We start from the raw sequence: 22,615 nt of genomic DNA, 5'->3' as shown, positions 1-22,615 counted from the left end.
TATTTCTTAATATATTTAAGGCCTTTATAATGTGAATTGTTTTAAACAACTCTTGCTCGCATATATCTTTTTTTTTCTTCATTGCACGGGGTTTTTGTATGTATACAAAAAGAATAATGGTGTGAGAAATATGAGGAGGAAAAAATATAATTATGAAATTATTAAATTTTTTAAAAGAAATAAATGAAATATAGGATAATAAAATTGGTACAACAATTTTTTTTTTATAATAGTATTGATAGATAATTTAATTAGCTTTTTTTAAAATTGGATTTAATAAAAAAATAATAAAATTTTAAATTATATACAATCAGCTTCGACCACTAAGTTATATATAAAATTCGTTAAGGGTCGATTAAAATTAGAATTGAATGCATTGTTCAGTATGTAAATAATTGAATTTAGATACATATAAAAAAAAGAGTATTATTGTTCTTACACTTATTGAGAGTCAATAAATTAATATATTATACACAGAAATAGAAAAGAAGAATTTCCAAACAACTGAAGCAGGACGGCAGTCACTGGCACTGCTGATGTGAATGTGATGAATTGATAGAAGTTGGGAGGGAGTGTGGGTCCCACCCCTGCGGTAATAATTAAAATCCTCGCGTTCAAAATGGTGAAAAGCCCCAATCCAACCACTGCATCTGCATCCCCACTCACCCCAAATTAAATGCGCACACAGAGTATCCGACCTCCTCAACTCCTGGGTCCCGCATCCAGCGGTTTCATTGTCCTCATTCCCTCCTCTCACATGCCAATATCCAAATCCCCACCGTCGCTCCGGTTCTCTCCAGTTCCACCTCCAACCAATACCATTCCTCCTTCAACGTATAAAAACGCCTCTCTCCACAAAATGCTAATGACCCCGCCACGTTTTTGGTTCACTGCAGAGATTGGAGAGAAATTCACGGTACTCTTCAAATATCTCCCTCCCTCCATTCCTCCCTATTTCTCTCCTCCCTCTCCCTTATTAACTACCCACATCTCACAATCATCATCCCAAGCTCAGTCACATTCCCTCCCCCCACCCCTCCGCCCACACAAACACGCAGTGGAGAAGAATCCCCTGAAGTAAACGTCTGCAAACATGAGAGAAATCCTACACATTCAGGGAGGCCAATGCGGGAACCAAATCGGCTCCAAGTTCTGGGAGGTGATCTGCGATGAGCACGGCGTTGACCCCACCGGGAAGTACAAGGGCGATGGATCGTCCTCCGAGACGCAGTTAGAGAGGATCAATGTCTACTTTAACGAGGCGTCTGGTGGGAGGTACGTGCCGCGTGCCGTCCTTATGGATCTGGAACCTGGTACAATGGATTCAATCAGATCCGGTCCCTACGGCCAGATCTTCCGGCCGGATAATTTTGTGTTCGGGCAGTCGGGTGCGGGGAATAACTGGGCGAAAGGACATTATACTGAGGGCGCGGAGCTGATTGATTCCGTGCTCGATGTTGTTAGGAAGGAGGCCGAGAATTGTGATTGCTTGCAAGGTTTGTGAGATACGGATATTCTTCTTTTTGTTTCAATATGCTGCTTATTGCTGGTTTATAGTATATTTCTACGTGGAATCTATGTGCTCTCTGTTTGATTCTTCCCTACGTGTGTATATGCATGTGATGTTGTAGGTAGATGGTATCTACTTTCTATTTCTATATGCGTGATCCCGGTGTCGTTGTTTTTAAATTTTTCTTTGTTTCTGCTAATCATAAATTAAGTCTTTAGTATGCTTTCTCTTGCGTCTAATTTCTTGTATAATAAGGGTCGAATTTATATGCTTTCTGTTTGTTTGTTTTCTCAACCTGTGTTCTATTGTTCTTATTTCACTACGCTGATAGATCATGAACTGGAGATTTTCACGTGATGTTTCCTAGGGAGTACGATTGATTTAAATTTAGAGAGATCTAATATGTCATTTTACCTGAAACCTTAACTGCGATTTCAAATGCTTATTTAGGTCATCTGGTACCGTAGAATTTATAAATGTAATCATAAATCTGTTAATAGCTCAATCTCTATCGTGCAAGTTCTCTGGTTAAGAATGTAATCACCAATAGAAATTTCGAATAGAATAGATCACAGTTGAATATGCTATGCATTGAGATCGAAGCCCTTATCTACCTTGTAATTTACTATATTAATAATGTTAATTTCTTAAATAATGGAGCATGTTCGTGTTCCCTTTCATGTTGGAAGCAATTCATATTATTAGCATTGTCATTCTATCACACCGACAGTTTCTCCTCTGGCAATTTGACAATTATTGGACTTGTCTGGTCCTTGTACTAATGGTAGTGAAACTGTTGCACCAACCTGATGGGGTCATGTCCTTTTCTTTTTCTGGTGATGTCTAATTGTTGTTCTCTGCTTTCATAATTGACAGATTGTTTTTATGGAAATGGACTCATGATCTCTCTTGCCAACAATAATTTGAATAAAGCGCATACTGTTCATGATCATGTCTCTGTTTGGAGAAAATTAGTGGATTTATTTAGTGGAGACTAGTTGTATGAGTTTCAATTCCTGATATTTTTGTGGATTCTGACTTACCAAGCAAAATTTTCCTTTAAGATTGTAGGACTCTAGGTTCATAAATTAATTGGTGTCATGGTCTACGGAATTGCAGCAATACATTTCATGAGATGTTAATACACAACTATCATGCTATCATTACGATCAAATACAAAAACAGTGTGTATTTTCTTTGTTTATCACATAATTGGGATTGGGAAATTGTTGCGTCCCTCGTCCATATAAATCCCGTGAACGCATTTGCTAGAAGTGCTAATGATTACATTATGTTGTGGTTTTCATTTGACCAGGATTTCAGGTATGCCACTCTCTTGGAGGTGGCACAGGTTCTGGCATGGGTACCCTGTTGATTTCAAAGATCAGAGAGGAATATCCAGATAGAATGATGCTCACCTTCTCTGTTTTCCCATCGCCAAAGGTCTCTGACACTGTCGTTGAACCCTATAACGCCACTCTCTCAGTGCACCAATTGGTGGAGAATGCTGATGAATGCATGGTCCTCGACAATGAAGCTCTCTATGACATCTGTTTCAGGACTTTGAAGCTCAGCACTCCAAGCTGTGAGTACCCACCATTTATTATAGAACATAAAAATTTTGCTTGGAGCTTTTAGGGTAAACTCTAATGCTTGTCTTTCTTGGTATCCTTTGTTTGCAGTTGGTGATTTGAACCATTTAATTTCTGCAACCATGAGTGGTGTAACCTGTTGTTTGAGATTCCCCGGCCAGCTGAATTCTGATCTCCGGAAGCTGGCTGTGAACCTGATACCTTTCCCTCGTCTTCATTTCTTCATGGTGGGCTTCGCTCCACTTACCTCTCGTGGATCACAACACTACATCTCTCTCACTGTCCCTGAGCTAACACAACAAATGTGGGACGCAAAGAACATGATGTGTGCTGCTGATCCTCGCCATGGACGCTACCTGACAGCCTCTGCCATGTTCCGGGGCAAAATGAGCACAAAGGAGGTGGACGAGCAGATGCTTAACGTGCAGAACAAGAACTCTTCATACTTTGTTGAGTGGATCCCCAACAATGTGAAGTCTAGCGTGTGTGATATTCCACCAACGGGGCTGAAGATGGCATCCACATTCGTGGGGAACTCAACATCAATTCAGGAAATGTTCCGAAGAGTGAGCGAGCAGTTCACTGCCATGTTCAGAAGAAAGGCCTTCTTGCACTGGTACACTGGGGAGGGCATGGATGAAATGGAGTTCACTGAAGCTGAGAGCAACATGAACGATCTGGTGGCAGAGTACCAGCAATATCAGGATGCGACTGCAGATGATGAAGAAGACTATGAAGAGGGTGTTGAAGAGCAGTATGACAACTGAAAGAGTTTATGAATAGATTCTTGTTTTTCACTGCTTTTTTGCGTGTTTTCTACTATCATATATCATGTATTATGTTTTCATGCTTCATTTTCTTTATCCTGAACTTAATACCCAGCTTGCTGGCTTTTATTTGTGAGTATCATTTTATCCATCATTTGTATTATTGTTGGTATTTCTTTGGTGCATTGAGGTCTAAAATTCAATTCATGGAGTCTTAAACATGTGTCTGCTTTATTTAGATATTGATGAGTTTACTCGGATTCAAGATCCATTTTTCGAGCTAGGAGTAGGTCTCTACCTGCTCAAGGCTCAACACCTATGATGTATGGATACCGATATGGAGACATGGAAAATGTAGAAAAATATAAAAAATCAGAACATGAAACTAACATTATTATATATATTCTTAATTTTTTATAAAATTAAAATATATCATTTGAAAAACATCAAGATAAAATATAAAATAAGTATCTTACATTTACATTTTTAATCAAATGTGGTTTTAAAAATACACGTAATCAGTTTATTTTAAAAGTAGGCAATGAAAAAATATTTAATAATTCAAATCAATTAAATCATCATGATCATCTCTCGAATTGTAGTAATTTCATTTCAAAACTTTTAGTTTGGGAGGAGTGAATTAATGTTTTTTCTTCTTTATTGAGCTGGATTTTTTTTAATGACAACCCAAAAATTTTTAAAATTATTAAAAAAAAATAATGAACGTGTCTAAAACAAGTTAAATACGATAATCAATGTTGTGTCCTTTATATATATATATATATATATATTTTTTTTTTTCGAAAATGTCCTTTATATTTTGGAGAGGCGGATACTGTATTCCAAACATACCCAATGCATGTTCGAGTCATTTCCGTATCGGACACGGGATATTTTTTTTAGAGTGTTAAAACACGAGTTTTTTTTTAAAAGACATGTATGTATATGTATTGTATTTTAATACTAGACATCTTGAAGCGTCTCTACTTACATATAATAAATATCTTTTTATATTTTAAAATATATTATAAAAAAAATAAATATATAAATCAACAAATCACATTTAAAAGAAAATCAATTTAAGATATTATCCAAAAAATAAAAGAATTTATCTAATGGTGTTTAAAATCACGCGGAGCCACTTTTATTTAAAAAAAAAAACAGAAGTTATGACAATTAATTTTAAAATTATTATTAGGTATATAATTGTCATGTTAAAAAATTAGTGTAACGGTGTCTCTAATCATTATAATGTAGATCTTTCTTTTTCATATTAGTATAAATAAAAGTTTTAGAAAAAAGGGATGTTGTTCTAGTACAAACATTACATCAATATGGGAATAAATCCATATTACTCCCTAAAATATTAAAAAGGAGCAAAAAATCCCCCTGAAAATAAAAGGGTGGAGGGGAGAAGAGCCTCCCCATTTTTTTAATAAAGAAGTATATTATCACTTTCGCTGGGTAGTGTAGTTCACTAGCTCATTTTGCGACTGGTTTAGTGATTTTGATGTGTAATCGATCACTTTTACCCCTAATTACTAAATAAATTGCATATATTTCCGTAGAAACTATACAAAATCCATAGAAGAAAACCTCGAGAAGAAGAGAAAACTGTGCTGCAATAAAAAAAAATTGATAATATTTTACAACTTTTATATTTAGTAATTAGAGGTAAAAGTGATCATTTACAAACCAAAATAACTAAATCAGTCGCATAAATAAGCGAGTGAACGACACTGTTCAGCAAAGGTGGATAATATGCTTCTTCATTAAAAGATTGAAGAGGCTATTTGTCTTTTTTTTTTTTTTTAAGGGGATTTTTTTGCCATTTTTCAATATTTAGGAGGATAATTTGAATTTATCCCATCAATTTGCTCTAGAAAATGGGAGACATCAACGATATACAAATGTCCAAAATGGCTGCAAGCCGCTGTCTTCGCTACATAATCAGCAGTGCTATTTGGGTCCATGTAGCAATAATAGGGCTTAACGTAGTTGGACACATTAAACTCATTTTATTTATGAAATTCAACTTTTCAAGATCGGACAAAGTTTTTCATACATTTATCTATCAAACATTAATTTCATCCCATAATGTAAACTAATGATTTGGGACGACTTCTTTTCCTTTTTAAGCAAGCTGTATTTGACAATGTAGTCAATGACATCGACCCAAAATAAGTCAACCTTTGCGTAACAAATTTTTTAAATATATTTATACAATTTAATAAGAAGAATAAATTTGATAAGTTATTCATTTTTTCTATTTTATCTTTCGTTTAATTAAATAAATATTATAAAAAGTTATATTTCTAAAGTTTATCAATGGTGAGAACTCTAAGTAACTAACTAAAATCTTGCAATAAAAAATTAAAGTATGAGCAGACATCGAGTGTGTTTCGACAGCTAACTAATGAGCAATGAAATTGAGCATTGAGCAATTAACCAAAATTAAAATAATTAATACAATGAAATGAAATGAAATGAATCTTGACAAGAAGGAGATTCATCAGTCAACTATTTCTCTAATTCTCACTAACTATTTACACTTTCAGATATTAAATTATAAAGAATTGCAAACATCAACAAAAAGAACACTAACCTATACATAATCTCATTCTCATCTCCTTCCTCCCAATTTAATACCACAAGCACTCCTCATAGCCTTGATCTTCATGATACCTCTCCTCCTCCTCCTTGCTTCAGCACATCTGGACCGTCTATCAGCATTTCTACTGCTCATATCCAACGCACCCCCTTCAGCAGAGCTGTTCAGGTCAGGGAGGCCCACATGGCAGCTGACTGGTCCAAGCCCACTGTAGAATTGGGTTCTAATTGGGCCCAATGAATGCTCAAATTTCTCTGCCATTTCATCCGCAACCAGCGGCTGCTGCTGCTGAGGCGCTACACCAATTTGGTTATGTTGGATTAATTGCATTCCAAGATTCATCAATCTGCTTGTTTCCGTTTCAGGGTCTTCTCTTTTTATGCAAGAATTTAGCACCTGTGTAAGATTTAAAATAGAAACCAAATAACCAGGATTCTCACCATGGACATAGGCATAAAAATTGGACAAGAAATAAGCAATTAATAATATTAGTACCTCTTGTTTCAATGCTTTCAATTGTGAATTGTAGGCATTCAACTTGTTGTAATACTTGGTCACATTTTCAATCTCCTGTTCAGTAGAGAACAGACCAAAGTTAACAGAAAAGTAAGTAGGTACCAAGAATGCTATAAACAAGAACAGATAAGATAATGTGGGAGATATTTGACGAATTGACGGAGTTAAGGGATACCCACGTCGAGTAAAACAGTTAGACATAGAGGGAGAAGATGAAGAGAAGAGCAGGAAGAGATAATTCTGTTAGGAAGGTATTTTGCAAACTCACCCCTCTAAGCAAATCCCTGCGCTGAGTTAATTCTTCTATCATATCAACGTACTGCTCCTTTGACTGCAGATCAATGAACACAAGTATGACAAATTTCGGTAGTTAAAATATGAAAAAAGGGTAAAAGTAAGTAACGGGAGCAAATTGAGACAAAAATCCAGTTGCATAAGCTCCAAACAACATACCCTTTTTTTGCAACTTTTCTTCAAACTGTGCCTGGGCTTTTCATCAGATTCACTTGGCGAAAAATGGAGCGGAGAGACCGGACTTCCGGTGGCCGCGGCGGCGTCCTGCTCCGCTTTGGCTTGGGTCTTTCTCTCTTCAATTTCGACGTCGGTCCTATGGAACAACGGAGACCCCGACGAGGGTGCACCAGAAGACGATGGACCCTCAACCAAACTAGATCTCCTCCTCTTCCTACCCCATTGGAATCCGGCGAGAGAGTCCAGCAATCCGATCATACCTGGAAGATCGAGTAGAATTTGAGCGACAGAGATTTCATCCTCTGTAGCAGACGCGAGGAGAGAACTCTGTTCAATACTGCTGCTCTCTCTCATCGTCCTTTTTTTTCTGCTAACTCTCTCTCTGTCTGTCTTCCAATGTTGTTTTTGCTTTTTCTCCTGAAGCGATAAGGAGACGGTAATGGCGGATTTCCAGAGAGAGAAGAAGAAGAGGTTTTGTAAAAAAGGGAAAATCCAGGGGAGAGAGAAGGGAGTTGGTGATGCCACGTGCCGAGCAACTAGAGATGGGTGTCGCCTAGGGTTTATGCCAATGCATGCATTTTTTTCCAAAAAAATCAGATTTTATTTTAGTAAGTACTATTTAAGGTAAATTGCAAAAACAACTCCCCTAAATTTATCCTAATTACAAATATCTCTTAAAATTAAGGGTGGTTTAATAAATATCTCACCATAATAAGTCACGAGAGAATATTTGTTAGGAATAAATACATTTTCTTGTATGAGGTTTAATGTAATTACACATAAACTCATGTGGTTTGAAAAATTAAATTGAGTACCCTTGAAATTCGCTTTTATCTAATAAATTTATATATTTATTAGTCAAAATTCTCTAAATTTGCTGATTAATAATAAAATCGGATAAAAGTATATTTATCCCCAACTGACTTTTTTTTATTGATTTATTGCAAGTCAAATAAAACTACCCTTATACATGTTCGCACATTAATGTTTGTGAGGAGGTCTAATATCACCGTTAGAAAAATGAGTTTGACCTGCAATAAATAAGTAATAAGTCAATCGATAATAAATATAGATTTTGATTTAATATCGACAAATTCAATTAATTTTAACTAATGAATGAATTTATTTATTTGCAATAAACAAAAGCCACCTCCGTCGTATAAGCAACGAGTGAAAATACTCACACTAGTTTTCATCAAATTTATAAGGCCCGTTGCCACTTGAAACTAAAAGTACTAAGATCGTAAACAACGGGACCAAATCTGCACATTCTATGTTATATGGGATCAAAAATATAATTGTTTTTATTATTTATTTATCATCATTATCATATTATTATTATATTAATAAAAGCAAATATGGGTATAATATTGAATTTCATGTAAATATTTGTATAATGCTTTTATAGATAAAGGCCCCCCCCCCCAACTGTTTGATTCAATTTGTACTTTGTTTTTTAGGTTATATCATATATTTAATTTCATTTAATATATACATAACACATTATATATTTTTTTAAATTCTATTATATATTATATTTTATTAAATGTATAAATACGACATTTACTTTTTTTTTTTCAAATAAAATAAGATAAAACAATAGTGAGTCAATCTCTGAAAACCATAGTTGACTAAGTTTTGATATTTTTGAAAGGGTTATTTCAAAAGTAAATATAATTATCTGAAAAATCTTTAGAATATGGGTCTGATTTCATAAAGAAAAAAAACTATGATTGATTTATATGTTATAGATTGTTTTATTTGATCGAGAGTTGAGAAATATTTCTCAAAACACTTATGAAAATTCAAATGTACGACATTTATCTTTGATATTTTTTTTTATTATGGTAAATTGCAACAAATTTTCTTACGGTTTAACATAATTACGAATATTTTCTCATTTTTTGAAAAATTACAGATACTCCCTTAATATTTGATGAAATTATGTAATTCTTTGATATAGGTATGAAATTGTCAATTTTACCCTTATTGTATTTTTTTGAAAAAAAATTAAAAAATCGAACGGGATGAATGGAAAAAAAATTGAAATTGAAAAAAAAATATCCACTTGGTCTGTAAAAAAAATCAAGAAAGTTTAAAAATAAATAAAATTATAATTTTTCACTACGATGACATTTTTATCATTTCACCGCAAAAATGGATGAAAATATAACGAATTTGGCTAATTATTTAACTGTTTTTAAAATCAAGAGGTATTAGTAATTTCTCAAACAACAAGAAGGTATTCGTAATGAGATGTACATGCTTGATTAGCAAGAAAGTCAGCCACTTGGTTGCCTTCTCTAAAAATGTGAGTGATTTTGTATTCTGTTTGCTTTAGGAGGTTCCGGATGCTTTGGAGGATAGTCTGATGGTTCCATGCCCCTTGTCGTGGTGTGGATATGAGTTTGATAGTAACCATTGCATCAGTTTCAATCCAAATCTTGTAAAATCCCTTTTCAATGCATAGTTTTAATCCTCTGTGTATGGCACGAAGTTCAGCCTGGGTGTTAGAGGTAGTGCCAAGGGGTTCTTGAAAGGCAAAGATGACTTGACCCAGATGATCTCTGAGGATGCCGCCCGCACCAGAAATGCCAGGGTTACCTTTAGACGCTCCATCTGTATTCAATTTGTACCACCCTTCTTGAGGCTTTTTTCAATGAACAATTGTAGCTATTTGCTGCTTAGTCCTCGGTTGGAGGGGGATATTGAGAGTGTTAACAGCGAAAAAATCTCCTTGCACGTGTATGGGTTTCAACAAACCACTTTTATAGAGGTTATGCAGGTACGCCTGAGTTTTGTGAATGATGGTGGTGGCCTTGAATGCGACCCCCTTGTGCTTAGCATCATTCCGGAGCTTCCATATGTTCCAGAGGATCAAGATCGGGATAATATCTCTAATGTGTGGTTTAGCGCAGACTCTGTTTTTCCAAGACTGGATGAGAATGGTGATGTCATTGGTTTGGGGGATATTAATTTGGAATTTAGCTGCGAAATAGCCCCAGACTTCCAAAGACTTATTGTTGTGTAAGAAAAGATGTGGTATGGTTTCTTCTGCTTCACAACAATAGCATTTGGAAGCCATTGTTATCCCCTTCTGCTTAAGCCTCTCATCAACAGGAACCCAGTTATGAATTAACCTCCAGACAAACACTGAGATATTTGGGATAATCAATTTAGACCAAAGAGTACGGTAGAAGAGCTGAGGAGATTGATGGCTTCTAATTTCATTCCAAGCTGATTTAGTAGTAAACGCTCCATTCTTGGACAATTTCCAGTGCAGAGAGTCAATTTGATTTTCAGTAATAGGGACTTCCATGATCAATTCGATCATGTGTTGTGGCACAGCTTGTTGGAGTTTGTTGACATCCCACTCAGAGTTGTTCCAGAACCAGTTAACAGGGACATGAAGATTGTATTGAGTACCCAAGATATTCGCTAGTGTGCCTTCCGGTAGCCACCAGTCATGCCAGAAAGAAATAGTTCCAGCCCCCAGACTCCAAAAAATATTCGCTTGTGCTTCTGTTCGAATTTTACAAAGTCTTTTCCAGATACTAGAATCAGTTGTGAAGATTTTGGAAAGCGTGGGAAAGTATCCTCCACAGTATTTACTTATGGAGAATTTTGACCATAGAGAATTGTTGAGCCTTAGTCTCCACCAAAGTTTGTAGGAGAATGCTGTGAACATCTCTCGAAGGTTTCTAATCCCAAGTCCACCTTCTTCGATAGGATAGCAAATATTTTGCCACTTAGTCCAGTGGATTTTCCTTTGTTCCGTTGTGCTATCCCAGAAATATTTAGCAAAAAGTTGTTCAAGTTTCTGTATGATTCCTATAGGGGGTTTGAGAACTTGGAGGAGGTAGATTGGCATAGAATATAGCACAGTCTTGATTAATTGAAGTCTACCCCCGTAAGAGAGGTGAGAGTGTTCCCATCCAGCAATTTTCCCTCTGACTTTATCGATCAAATTTTCAAAGAGAATTTTCTTCTTGTTTCCCTTGTAGAGGGGAGCCCCAAGGTAGGTAACGGGGAGCGCCTTCCTGGAGAAACCAGTGATATGTTTGATCAGATGTGCCATCAGGTTAGCTTTTTTCCCGGGAATGAATGCACTTTTCGCATGATTGACTTTCTGCCCGGAGGATTCCTCGAATTTTTTCAAGAATTGCATTAGCTTGATCAAACTATCCTCCTTGCAGTTTGTGAACAAGATAATATCATCAGCATATGAGAGGTGTGATATCTTGACCTCACACTTAGTCTGGTAGGACATATCCGGATTCTCGGTAAAGAGGAGTTCGAGACCTCTTGAGAATGCTTCTGCTGTGAGGATAAAGAGAGCTGGAGAAAGTGGATCCCCTTGTCTTAAACCCTGGGATGATTTAAAGAATCCTCCCGTTTCTCCGTTGACAAGAACAGTGAACCAACAGTTTTGGATAGCATGCTTGATGAGTGTGATGAATCTGTGGGGGAAGCCCATCTTCTGCAAAACTGTGAGGAGGAAATTCCAATTGACTCTATCGTATGCTTTAGCCATGTCGAGTTTGATTACCAAATTGCCTTTATTGTATCTGAGGTCAAGATGATGAATCATCTCTTGAGCCATGAGAATGTTGTCCCCAATTAATCTTCCTGGAACGAAGGCACTTTGCGAAAGGGAAATAAGATCAGGAAGTGTGTGTGAAAGCTTGTTGTAGATCACGGCCTACCACATGTTCAATTTAAAATTGTTGTTGATCCCCATTGAATAATTTACTTAACAACGATTGACATCACTTTACATGAATGTTGGTTGGGCTGCTGGTTTACTGTTTTTTGTCTTCTTCCCTAATATATGTTGTTTCTATCACTGCTTTGTTGTCTGCCCGCTATTGAAAATTGCGGTCTACTATAGCGTATTTCACGTTGTTGTGTGTGTCTGTGTTGTTTGACACTGTATGCTTCAACAAACTGCTTAGTGTTGTTTCTGCTACTACGCAAAAACTGATCTATGCCAGTCCTGCATGCTGTCGCGATCTGCTGCTACATAATTCCTACCTAGCACTCTGTTATAGGCTGAAATCTCAAATCTTTAGAGAGAGTCGAGGTCTCATGTGGCTAATGTATATTTAGTTCCTCTCTCATTTTGTCGATCTCAATTATAGTTGGTGCAACTTTTTGTGATAATTCCTAGACTGCTTGTATAGCTTGGTTTTGCAGGTACTAGTTGAAAACGATGATTCGAGTGTAGTGGCAGAAACTTTTTGACACACTGGATCATTTTCCCCAACTTCATCCTCTATTTTAGCTCTTTTTGTAAGGGAGTAGTACTCCTTCCTTATGCTTTTGTGATTATCTGTAAGGGAGTAGTACTCCTTACTTATGCTTTTGGTGATTATTTGTAAAGGAGTAGTACTCCTTTTTACAACTTCTTAGACATGATAGGGAGTCAGCACTCCCCGTTGTAAATTTGCTCCCTTTTTAATTTTAATAAAGAAGGATCAAGGACTCCGAAAAGCTCCTCCCACCCTTAGGTGGTTTTTTTTTAAAAAAAAAAAAGAAAAAAAAAAGAAGGTATTCGTAATTATGTCAAATCTCAGAAAAAGTCATTGTAATTACCCTCTTTTTATGCAAATCATAGAGTCATTACTAATCGTATCAAGATATAGGGTCGAGAAGTTTATTTCAAAAAATTCAAGATCTCATTTTCAATATAAGATTTAACATCAATAAGCTCAATCAAGATATATGTATAAAATTAAAAGAAAATAATAAATTACAACGAACTCTCATGAATTCCATTATTGTTTGAAGAAATACAAATACTTTTTTGAATTGACGTCTGTCTAACAAATACCCCTTATAACAATCCATTTAAGGGGTATTTGTTAGACGATCTTTAATTCCATAAAATTTTTTTAATTTTTCAAACAACAAAGAGTATTTGTAATTATAAAAATTTTTAAAAAACCTCATAGTAATTTACCTTTAAAAAAAATCACAATGAAAATATACTTAAAAAGAAAATTTTCAGGACCATATGTACTGCAAAGGCCAAAGAGGCAAAGAAGAGTCTTTTAGTAAAAGATTTAAGGTAGTACATGATACCTAAGAGGATAAAAATGGGCAATTTTCCACAACCTAAGATGCTCTCTGTTTCTTAGACATTTTAGCACTCAATACAAAGTCATCATCTGTGTCATCTTCAGAACATTCATTCATGATCTTGCGTTTCGTCGACTGCTTCGATGCAACTTTGGTATCTGGTGTTTTCTTTTTCTGGGTCGTCGATGATTTCTTTTGAATAGCAACAGATTCAGCCTTCTTCTTAACAGTGACAACAGTTTTCGTTGGTGAACTGAGCTTTTGCTGCTGAGCCCTCTTCTGTTTTCTCTCGAAAACTTTCTTTGCCTCCTCCTTTGGAAGCAAACCAGACTCCATCATCCTACAATGATGTTAGAGAGCAAACGAAAATTATCAGAAAACGAACAAGAAAAATTCTGCCTGACCATATAAATACTGTTTTTGGGAGTTGCACTGTGGAAAGGCAGTGACCAATATCATCTGGCTGAAGGCGGAGTTGAAAATGTTATCGCTTCACACTCGAAAAAAGAATCTTAACGATGATGAGTATGATCATTAAGTGAGCATAGAAACTGAAGGTTTTCTACCTATGGCTGATGGGTAGAACTGGAAATGATCTACGTTGATGGATAGAATTGCCACCAGGTATGGTCATTGATTTAAGAATAAAACATTGAAGATGATAACGACTGACAAGAATGGCATAACCTAATTGCATAATACTGTCTTATGTTTGAGGAAGGCAGGAGAAGTGAAAGTATAAGAAAACCTGTTGCTCTTCTGCATCGACAAATATATGGTTGAATAAATTTATAATATAATAAAGTGTAAGTATTATGTTTACTGTAGGTTCAAAGTATATAGCGATACGCACATAAATTAGAAACATAAAAGTGATCAAAATTACAGCAGACAGTTTCTCCATATTAACACTGATTTTGGAAAGAACAGACACATGTTAAAATGCAAACCTCAAGGGTTTGAAAAGCAGAATCTAGTATTCTGTTCTTACTGATTCTACTCAATGAACAGTAATTTGAAAAACTTAACTAGAAAATGTAAGAGCGAAACAAGAAAAAAGGAAAAGTTAGAAGAAAGGGTATGTCATAAGATCCAACCAACACTTCAAAGTTTAAGTCTTGATAGGTTACATAAGAATTCGTTCGATGGGGTTTATCGTTATGCAACATTATAAAAATGGGTGTTTCACTAGCTTAAACAACAGGCATACGTTTTGTAGTTTATATCACGCCACGCGTCCAGAATAAACTGTTAGCTCTAAGACCTTGTGACAATTATGCTATAATCTGTGGTATAAATATCAGCAAGAAATATTGCTAGATTTCAACTATTTGATTCGAGTATTCACCTCAGATAGAAATTAGGTAATTCTTAATCTCTTTGCTAATTATAGAATGACGAATAGAAGCTAAGATTGAAACAGTGGGCAGCCATGTAGACTTCCAACAAACAAGAACATTTCTACATCAAGTAACATTCTTTGGAGCAAGAAGCAATCCACATTCATTGCCGAGCTGTCTTTAGAAATCGAAACATTAGAAAGACATTACTGACATTAGCTTTCAGAAACAAAAAAGACCTACCATATTGCTGCCATCTCACTAGCCGGCACTTGCTTGAACAAGGTTTCATAGAAAATCCTCAATGGGTCTCTCTGAAATCCAAAAACCAAGCAATCATTGTGTCATTCTAGGTATAAAAATCAAACATAAATTCAAACATGAAGACCAAAACACAACGTACTTCCTCAGGAGGATCCCTCTTTTGACCTGGTAAATCAAACACTTTCTTTTCTCTTTTCTTAGCATCCTTGCTGTCAGCAGCTTTACTTCCTTTCTTTGTCTTCTCTGCCTCTTCTTCTTTCTTCTTCTTCTTCTGCCCCTTAACACAAAACCCACCAAAAATCAAATTCAAGAAAACCAGAACACCGAATCCCGCTCTATGATCAGCAATTTCAAACAGGACCCACAAAAAATTTGAAGTCTTTACCTTATTGTTAGCCTTATTGAAGGCCTTATTCGACGTGGGCTCTTCAAAATCATCATCTGCTTCCTCTCTTTTCACCTTTTTCTGGACTTGTGGCTTCGATTTTGGGGCGGCATTGCTGTTGTTGGCTACTTTCTTCTTGCGGCTAGCAAAAGCGGACGCTATGCTCTTTTCTTCGTCCTCGTCCTCAACTGCCTCTTTCTTCACTGGCTTCGGATCTTCTTCAGGCATTCTGCGAATGTTGCAATCAAATACCAGTTGATAATGTGGATTTTTAGTAAGAAAAACTGAATTTCAGATGATCTTTGTCTGAAAGAAAAACTTGAAGAGTAGAGAGAGAGAGAGTGAAAGGGTTTTTGTCTGCTTTATTTCTTTTTGGCACCAACGGATACAATTACGTGTTCATTCAAAGCTATTGATCTGGGCTCAGCTCATGGGCCTAAGACTCCTACTTTTATCCAAAGATAGTGGGCTTTCTGTTAAGTTTTTAGGAAGCCCAATCCATTCTGACGTATCCCTAATTAACAAACTTTTGAAATTAATAGTTCTATTGAGAATAACAAGGAGAGCAAGGGGCATAAAGGCATATAGTCCACTTTTAGAATTCTGGGGGGTTGGGTCTTAAGTTTTAAGGATTAATTGGTCGTGCGCGCTCCGAGAAGTCAGTCGTTCGTGCTCCTCACTTGAGGATCACTCATTCCTTCGACTGTTGGGCTCGGCCCAGACATTCATTGGGGAGCCGTCACTTCCCCTCAACTATGTCCCCGGCCCTAACGCTTTGGTGCTAATGGGCCTGGGACTAGGAGTCGGGAAAGCACCAGCCCCCTGTGCTAACCCGTTCGTGATGCATCTGGTTCTTCTAAAACACATAAACTAGAACTATGATGTAAGATTAAACGAAAATAAAAATTTATGAAAAGACAAAATTGTGGTGTGAGGAATAATGAAAGAAGCATGAAATAAATGAGAGAGAAAAATAAATTGTACTTGTAAGTTTATTATAAATATTAAAATTTGGACACGTAAATATTACGTTCAATATATGTTGAAATCGTATCGATATCTGATATGTATTTAATACTAGACACGCTATTTATTGAAGTCACGATGCATTAACAAATTCTAATAAATAATTTTGCACTTAAGTTTACTCTCAACCGCACAAACTAAATATTCCATGTCCACAAAATACAACTTTTTGTTGCAGGATGATGAGTGTATATATGTATGGGGCACGATTACAGCCGTAGATTGGTGCATGAATATATTCTTTTGCCTTTTTCTCTTCCTTGGTAAATATGAAAAGAACTAAAACTCCCCTTTTCGCATCGATCCCCTCCCAAACCCATCAATATTACAATCTCATCATCAAGAATTTATGCTATATATAATAACATCAATTCAGAATCTTCTGTTATAAATTCATATTATATATATACACACAATATTTTTTTAAATATAGAAATATATGTATTTTATATATATAACCGCTAAATATGATCATTTCATCTAAAAGTTTAAATTTTTATTGTTGAGAATTATTTAATATTAATATTTAACATCCTTATATATAAATCATGCATGTGAAACTTTTCTTTTAAAAATGGGTGGCGATGGGATTCCACTCATGACTTGTCTATGTGGGACGATCACTTCATATAAAAGTTTAAATTATTAAAAAGGAAATTGTTGTATTTTTATTTTATTTAATATGTACGGTGTATAAAATCTTTTTTAAAATAAAATAGATAACGTAATAATTTTTATAGTGTGTATCTGATCAAATATAACGAGAGAGATGTAATAGGATTTAAAATAGAAAATCGCGTCCAAATATAAATATCATCAACATACTCATATTCTACACATTCACCACTCCTCAAAAGTAGCCAAGTGAGGAGAGAATTCATACAAGAGAGAAACAAAAAATGGGTTGGTTAGTGAGAGAAAGAAGGGGTGCAAGCTGGAAGGATCAAACCCTAGACTCACTATCTGCACCTCCACTGCCATTGCTGGTGTTCTTTGGGCTGTTCATAATGTTGATGTCTTTAGCGACTTATTCGGAGTTCAAGGAGAGGGTGGAGAGGAGCAAGATGGGGTTTAGGCTCGGTCTGCTGCTGCTGCCGCTGGTGGGGGTTCTGGTGGTGAACATAATGATTATCCACCGCAGGTGGTGGCGCTACGCCTTCGGAGTGCGGCGATCTGTGTACGAGGCGGTGGCGAACGACGGAAGTTCGGTGGTGGGGTTGGTGGTGGTGTTGGCACTGCTGCTTGTCATGGTTTATTATCAATCCTCGTTTCAGTCTGCTTGGTTTAGACCCATATAGGATTTCGGACTTGGGTTATTGATCGTGTGGTAAAAGTAGTCGTTTTTGCCATTCTTGAGGGTTTTTAATTGTGTGACTGATATATATACATGATTTATGAATTGAATTTTTTTTGTTGTAAATCCGATTTCATTTTTTATATCATTCAATATATATGTGCTATCTATATAAAAATGATATCGTGTATTTTATTTTGAAAAAAATCTCATAAATAACGTGTGTATGTTGAATGGAGTGTAAAATAAAATATATAAACTTTATAACAGAAAAAATCTAATCGACATGACGAACGAATGAAAATACTTTTTTCATATATATATTTAAGCGTTTCTTGTTTTTCCTTAAAAATAGCTTAAAATATTTCACTTATCATGTTATTGAAGATCATGCAGCTCATTTTGCACGATTACTAGAAAACCCTCGCCATAAATTAAAAATATATTTTTTCTTTTTATAAAATAGATAGAGTGCTAAAAATGAGAGTTTGGTGATTGTATGCAGGTTATGTCTAAATATAAAATATTTTCAAACAAGTACCAATTTTTTTTGTAATTAAAAAAAATTAAATTTAGTCCCTTAGGTATGGATGGTGACAATATTAGTCATGCACGATTTTGAGAATTTTATTCTATAATTTTAAGAATTTGCATATTGAAAACAAAATGATTTGAATTTGCTAAAATGATGAAAAGTGCATCCAATTAACTTGATCTCATTCACTTTTTCAAGTTGATTTTTGGGTCATTTTGTCTTCAATATGCAAAAATATTAAATTATTGAAAAAGTTATCAAAATATATTTTTACCAAGAAATATTTTTACAAAATTAAAATTGTTAATCTCATACTTCCATAACTAAAATTACAATTTTTTTTATTAAAAATAAAAGAGAAGTTGGTCCAAGCTAGATATATAGGTGTAGAGGGGTTTGTGTTGTCATAGTAGGAAATTACAATTCGAATCATTGATTAGACACGAATTAATTAAATAGTAAGTATAACACACTTGCTATGTAATTAATATATAATTTTAAAAAATAATTTATTATATAATAAATATACCACAATTATTATATGATTGATTTAGTTCGATGGAATCAAATTCGGACAAAAACTTTCCTATGGTGGTTAGGGCGAGCGGCTGCTGTTGCATGCGGTGGGCGCAAAAGGTTGTTGGGGTGCCCAATTGTTAGGAGAATTGACAAGTAAGGTGGAATTGGATATTTGGGGGTTGGGAAATGATTAGATTTTTTTTTTTTTTTGAAAACACTGCAAAAAAAAATCATAAAATTAAAAAAAATAATCACAAAAAAATTAAGAATATTATATATATATATTTAAATTTTGAAATAAAATGAATGTCATTATTCAATTATTTAATTTAAATGAATTATATGTCAAATGACGTGTAATTCAAAATACGATATAATCAAACGATGAAAAGGAGAGGAAAAAAAATATAAAAATAAAGCAAATATCAAATTATTTATTTGAATTAATATTTTTATTTTATCATGTCATGTCTATAACTCATTACAAGACAAAACCAAACAAACCACAAAGCAACACACACACATAATGTTAGAGATGCAGTACACAAACATCAAGCTAGAAGTTGTTGAAGAGCATTGCAGGATTTAAGTTTGGGTTTCTCCAGCTCCTCTTCCTTATTTTCCTTAGCCAGTTTCTTGAGCCTGGCTAGTTCAAGGTCCCTGCTCATCTTCCTCTTGTACATCTCCATATACGTGATCGCCTCCTCCATCACCGCCGTCTCGCCTTCCCTCGTCTTCAACGGGTAAACTATGGCATTCGGAGCTGGATTCTGGAATGTTGCGATTGATAGTCTGCTCAAGTTCGAGTTCACTACTGCTTGATGGTCCGCATTCTTGAACCTCCCGTTGCTTAGATACTGCTCGTTTTCGTATATGTTATATTATTTTAAGATAATAAGTTATTAACGGCGTTGATTAGTTGAATAAATTTACTATATGGTTAATTACACTCAGATCCTGTCTGAATTTGTCACATCACAGTTTCATTTGAAAAAGTTTTGAAATTACACTTACATCCTTTTCAAAAATTTTACATCTCACCTCTTCCTTTAGGCTTGAGCGGGAAATGCTAATATATATATTAGCAAAAAAAGAATTATATAACTTTTTAATTTTGTCCCTCATTTAATATTCTTATATATATTTTTATATTTATAAAGAGATAAATATATATAATATATATATATATATATAGAGAGAGAGAGAGAGAGAGAAAGAGAGAGTGCGTGTAAGATTAGCATCATTACACTTTTTTTCTTATAAATACAAAATTATTACATAAGTAAAATTAAAAATTTATGTTATTTTTTGCCGATGTTAGATTTTTTGTTTAAACTCTAATAAATTGAGGGTCTGATATAGATAGTAAATTTTTGAAGGAGGTGTAAGTATAATTTTAAAATTTTTTTTGGAAGAAAGTATAATTTTCGTATTTTTAGAAAAGATCTAACTCTAAATTAACTTTATATATAAGATGTTGCATGCGAATTATTCAATAAACGAAATCATAAACATAAACAATAAATGAACTTATTTTGGCATATTAATCCATCAAATATGAACTTACATGGCCATGGTCACCAAGATTGACCACGAAAGCCCCCTCCACGGGCTGAACCGTGATCCATGTCTTGCCACCATCTCGGGTCGCCTGCAGCCCGCCCACCTGATCCTGGAGCAGCAAAGTAATGGTACCCGGATCCGTGTGGCGCTTGAGGCCCAGAGTGAGATTCGGTTGTGGGCATTTCGGGTAGAAATTGACAACCACTTTCTGATCCATTTCCAAACAAGCTTTAGACAGTGCATCCTTTTCAAGACCCATGGCTTCCGATAAAATCTCCAACAGTTTGCAACCCAAACCCATCAACTGCTCGCTGTACGCCTCTGTTACGACCCGCCAACCCGCCGGCTTGTCGGGCCACCTCGAGTAGTCTCGGGCCTTAACCGGGTAAGAAAAGTATGTCACGATTTCACGCCAGTCCTGCACAGCTTCCCCCTTCACGGAAAATAGGGAAAAACGCATTTATAACCTTTTATCATTGGTTAAATTTTTTCAAGTAATTATAATTAGAGACTTAACATGCCCTTTATCTTTTTCCCAGTACGCACTTGGCACGAGCTTCGTTAAATCTTAGGAAATTAAGACTATTCTTGTCAGAAAATTTAGCGAAATTAAGACTTTAAATTGAAATTGTAAATTTTTTAAAATTTTGTGCCGTAATGTGGTGATTTTAAAATTAATGAAATCAAAATCGTAAAAACATTAATTTTTGGGACAGAAAATACAATTTTCTCGATAAGTTATAATAAATCGTTGATCAGTTATACTTAGCAAAAAATAAGTTAAAAATATACAAGTTTTAGGTACGTTTGAGCTATTTTTAAGAGTTTTACCTACTTATATCTCAATTTAGCAAGTAATCGACAATCTCATTTTTCTCAACAAAATCTCGTTGATTAGTATATCACAACTTAATATTGAATATTTAGTCATTGTCGAAAACTATGATCTCTCTCCATCGCAAGCTTTTGTCAATGCAAACAATCATATCATTTGAAAGTTTAAACGATTAGACTGGAGAATCATTTAATAGTAGCTTGATATTTATAGAAACTATGTACGTACATACCTGGAGGTGGCTAGAGACGATGAAGCCACCTTTCTTCCCTCCAGACATGTCGAACCGAAGCTTCTCTTCCGCAGGCAAAGCGAAGAACTCACGAGCCAAACGAGTCATATCCTCTATGAGCTTGGAGTCAATCCCATGATCAACTACCTGGAAAATGCCCCACTCCTCACAGGCTGCCACTATTTTCCGGCATATCTCAGCCCTCTCGCTGCTGCTTTCCCCAATTCCAGCAAGCGATATCAGCGGAATATCATCGCTGAATTGGTCGTAGGCCACCTTAGGCCTCTCATCCTCATCCCTGATGAATTTTTGGTGGAGGGAGTTCTCCTCTGCTAGCTGAGTTAGACATGTCACTTGTGGAGCCATTCTTGTGGTTCATACAAACGATGTTTTCGTCATTTCAAGAATTTCGGGGTTTTATATATAGTTATCAGCATCCGTACCATCCACCTAACTTTTTTTTCGTGTGATTAGTAGATTCAGCTACGAACATACAAGATACTTGAACAATCACTACAAACATTAATGGGGTTAGTATAATTAATTCTTATAGATCCAAAAAATTAGAACACGAGGAAACCAAGGAGTACTGCATACCACCTAAACTTTCTGGCCACTTAACATTCAACTGCATGATCAGCTAACGTCGGAAACTTGGCCGTGTTTGGGCAGAGGTAACAAGTTTTATCTAAGATGAGTAAAGGTCTGGCGTTCCGCACACACTTGTTGTCACTCACCATAATTATTACTAGGAATAATTACAATCTCTCTCCTAACTTCTTTTCATTTTCTCGTCAACTTGCAAGTTCCTCTCTTCTTCACCCCACCTATTTTTAACATTATTTAACTAACTTTGTACGTTTCTCTCTTTTCAACTTTCACATTCTATGTATATAGTTTTTATTTTCTCAATGAATTCTTACAATATTTTTATTAATCCAATTAAAATAAAAATACCATTATTTTTAATAGCAGAGATAGTTATATTGTTTCTGTTTTTATGCAAAATATTAGGTCGGAGTTTGGAATGGTTGTTGCGTACCGTTCTCCATGTCCTTGTGGACAGTCGTGAAA

General features: G+C 35.3%; 5 protein-coding genes across 6 annotated transcripts; 2 read left to right on the top strand and 3 right to left on the bottom strand.

Moving 5' to 3' along the window:
• On the top strand, positions 879-4,088 carry LOC105166044 (tubulin beta chain). The gene is made up of 3 exons (XM_011085257.2): positions 879-1,496; positions 2,826-3,095; positions 3,193-4,088. Exons 1-3 carry the CDS (start codon positions 1,094-1,096, stop codon positions 3,867-3,869), a joined length of 1,350 nt encoding a protein of 449 aa, XP_011083559.1. The 5' UTR covers positions 879-1,093; the 3' UTR covers positions 3,870-4,088.
• LOC105166068 lies at positions 6,300-8,013 on the bottom strand. Its single transcript, XM_011085288.2, has 4 exons — positions 7,450-8,013; positions 7,265-7,327; positions 6,976-7,050; positions 6,300-6,876 (listed from the first exon to the last, which is right to left on the bottom strand). Exons 1-4 carry the CDS (start codon positions 7,819-7,821, stop codon positions 6,493-6,495), a joined length of 894 nt encoding a protein of 297 aa, XP_011083590.1. The 5' UTR covers positions 7,822-8,013; the 3' UTR covers positions 6,300-6,492.
• LOC105166043 (transcriptional regulator ATRX homolog) lies at positions 13,487-15,899 on the bottom strand. Of its 2 annotated transcripts, none has more exons than XM_011085255.2 (4): positions 15,538-15,899; positions 15,292-15,429; positions 15,132-15,202; positions 13,487-13,888 (listed from the first exon to the last, which is right to left on the bottom strand). In XM_011085255.2, exons 1-4 carry the CDS (start codon positions 15,763-15,765, stop codon positions 13,585-13,587), a joined length of 741 nt encoding a protein of 246 aa, XP_011083557.1. In that variant the 5' UTR covers positions 15,766-15,899; the 3' UTR covers positions 13,487-13,584. The 2 variants fall into 2 exon arrangements, with proteins under 2 accessions (XP_011083557.1, XP_011083558.1); XM_011085256.2 differs by having other exon boundaries at positions 15,292-15,423.
• LOC105166067 lies at positions 17,463-17,861 on the top strand. The gene has a single exon (XM_011085287.1). It carries the CDS (start codon positions 17,463-17,465, stop codon positions 17,859-17,861), a length of 399 nt encoding a protein of 132 aa, XP_011083589.1.
• Positions 19,352-22,268, bottom strand: LOC105166042 (flavanone 3-dioxygenase). The gene is made up of 3 exons (XM_011085253.2): positions 21,542-22,268; positions 20,479-20,907; positions 19,352-19,768 (listed from the first exon to the last, which is right to left on the bottom strand). Exons 1-3 carry the CDS (start codon positions 21,905-21,907, stop codon positions 19,463-19,465), a joined length of 1,101 nt encoding a protein of 366 aa, XP_011083555.1. The 5' UTR covers positions 21,908-22,268; the 3' UTR covers positions 19,352-19,462.

This window comes from Sesamum indicum, linkage group LG7 (genome assembly GCF_000512975.1).
Source record: "Sesamum indicum cultivar Zhongzhi No. 13 linkage group LG7, S_indicum_v1.0, whole genome shotgun sequence".
Classification (NCBI taxonomy): Eukaryota; Viridiplantae; Streptophyta; class Magnoliopsida; order Lamiales; family Pedaliaceae; genus Sesamum; species Sesamum indicum.
This window is presented reverse-complemented; position numbering and strand designations above follow the sequence as displayed.

Excerpts from the sequence above, each read along its gene's own strand:
- LOC105166044 (XM_011085257.2), top strand. The coding sequence starts at position 1,094 with ATGAGAGAAATCCTACACATTCAGGGAGGCCAATGCGGGAACCAAATC. Across the intron at positions 1,497-2,825 it reads GAATTGTGATTGCTTGCAAG|GATTTCAGGTATGCCACTCT; the intron begins GTTTGTGAGATA and ends TCATTTGACCAG. Across the intron at positions 3,096-3,192 it reads GAAGCTCAGCACTCCAAGCT|TTGGTGATTTGAACCATTTA; the intron begins GTGAGTACCCAC and ends CTTTGTTTGCAG.
- LOC105166068 (XM_011085288.2), bottom strand. The coding sequence starts at position 7,821 with ATGAGAGAGAGCAGCAGTATTGAACAGAGTTCTCTCCTCGCGTCTGCT. Across the intron at positions 7,051-7,264 it reads GCAGGGATTTGCTTAGAGGG|GAGATTGAAAATGTGACCAA; the intron begins GTGAGTTTGCAA and ends TCTACTGAACAG. Across the intron at positions 6,877-6,975 it reads TGAAAGCATTGAAACAAGAG|GTGCTAAATTCTTGCATAAA; the intron begins GTACTAATATTA and ends AATCTTACACAG.
- LOC105166043 (XM_011085255.2), bottom strand. The coding sequence starts at position 15,765 with ATGCCTGAAGAAGATCCGAAGCCAGTGAAGAAAGAGGCAGTTGAGGAC. Across the intron at positions 15,203-15,291 it reads AGAGGGATCCTCCTGAGGAA|AGAGACCCATTGAGGATTTT; the intron begins GTACGTTGTGTT and ends TTTGGATTTCAG. Across the intron at positions 13,889-15,131 it reads AGTGAGATGGCAGCAATATG|GATGATGGAGTCTGGTTTGC; the intron begins GTAGGTCTTTTT and ends ACATCATTGTAG.
- LOC105166067 (XM_011085287.1), top strand. The coding sequence starts at position 17,463 with ATGGGTTGGTTAGTGAGAGAAAGAAGGGGTGCAAGCTGGAAGGATCAA.
- LOC105166042 (XM_011085253.2), bottom strand. The coding sequence starts at position 21,907 with ATGGCTCCACAAGTGACATGTCTAACTCAGCTAGCAGAGGAGAACTCC. Across the intron at positions 20,908-21,541 it reads TCGTCTCTAGCCACCTCCAG|GGGGAAGCTGTGCAGGACTG; the intron begins GTATGTACGTAC and ends TTTTCCGTGAAG. Across the intron at positions 19,769-20,478 it reads ATCTTGGTGACCATGGCCAT|TATCTAAGCAACGGGAGGTT; the intron begins GTAAGTTCATAT and ends GAAAACGAGCAG.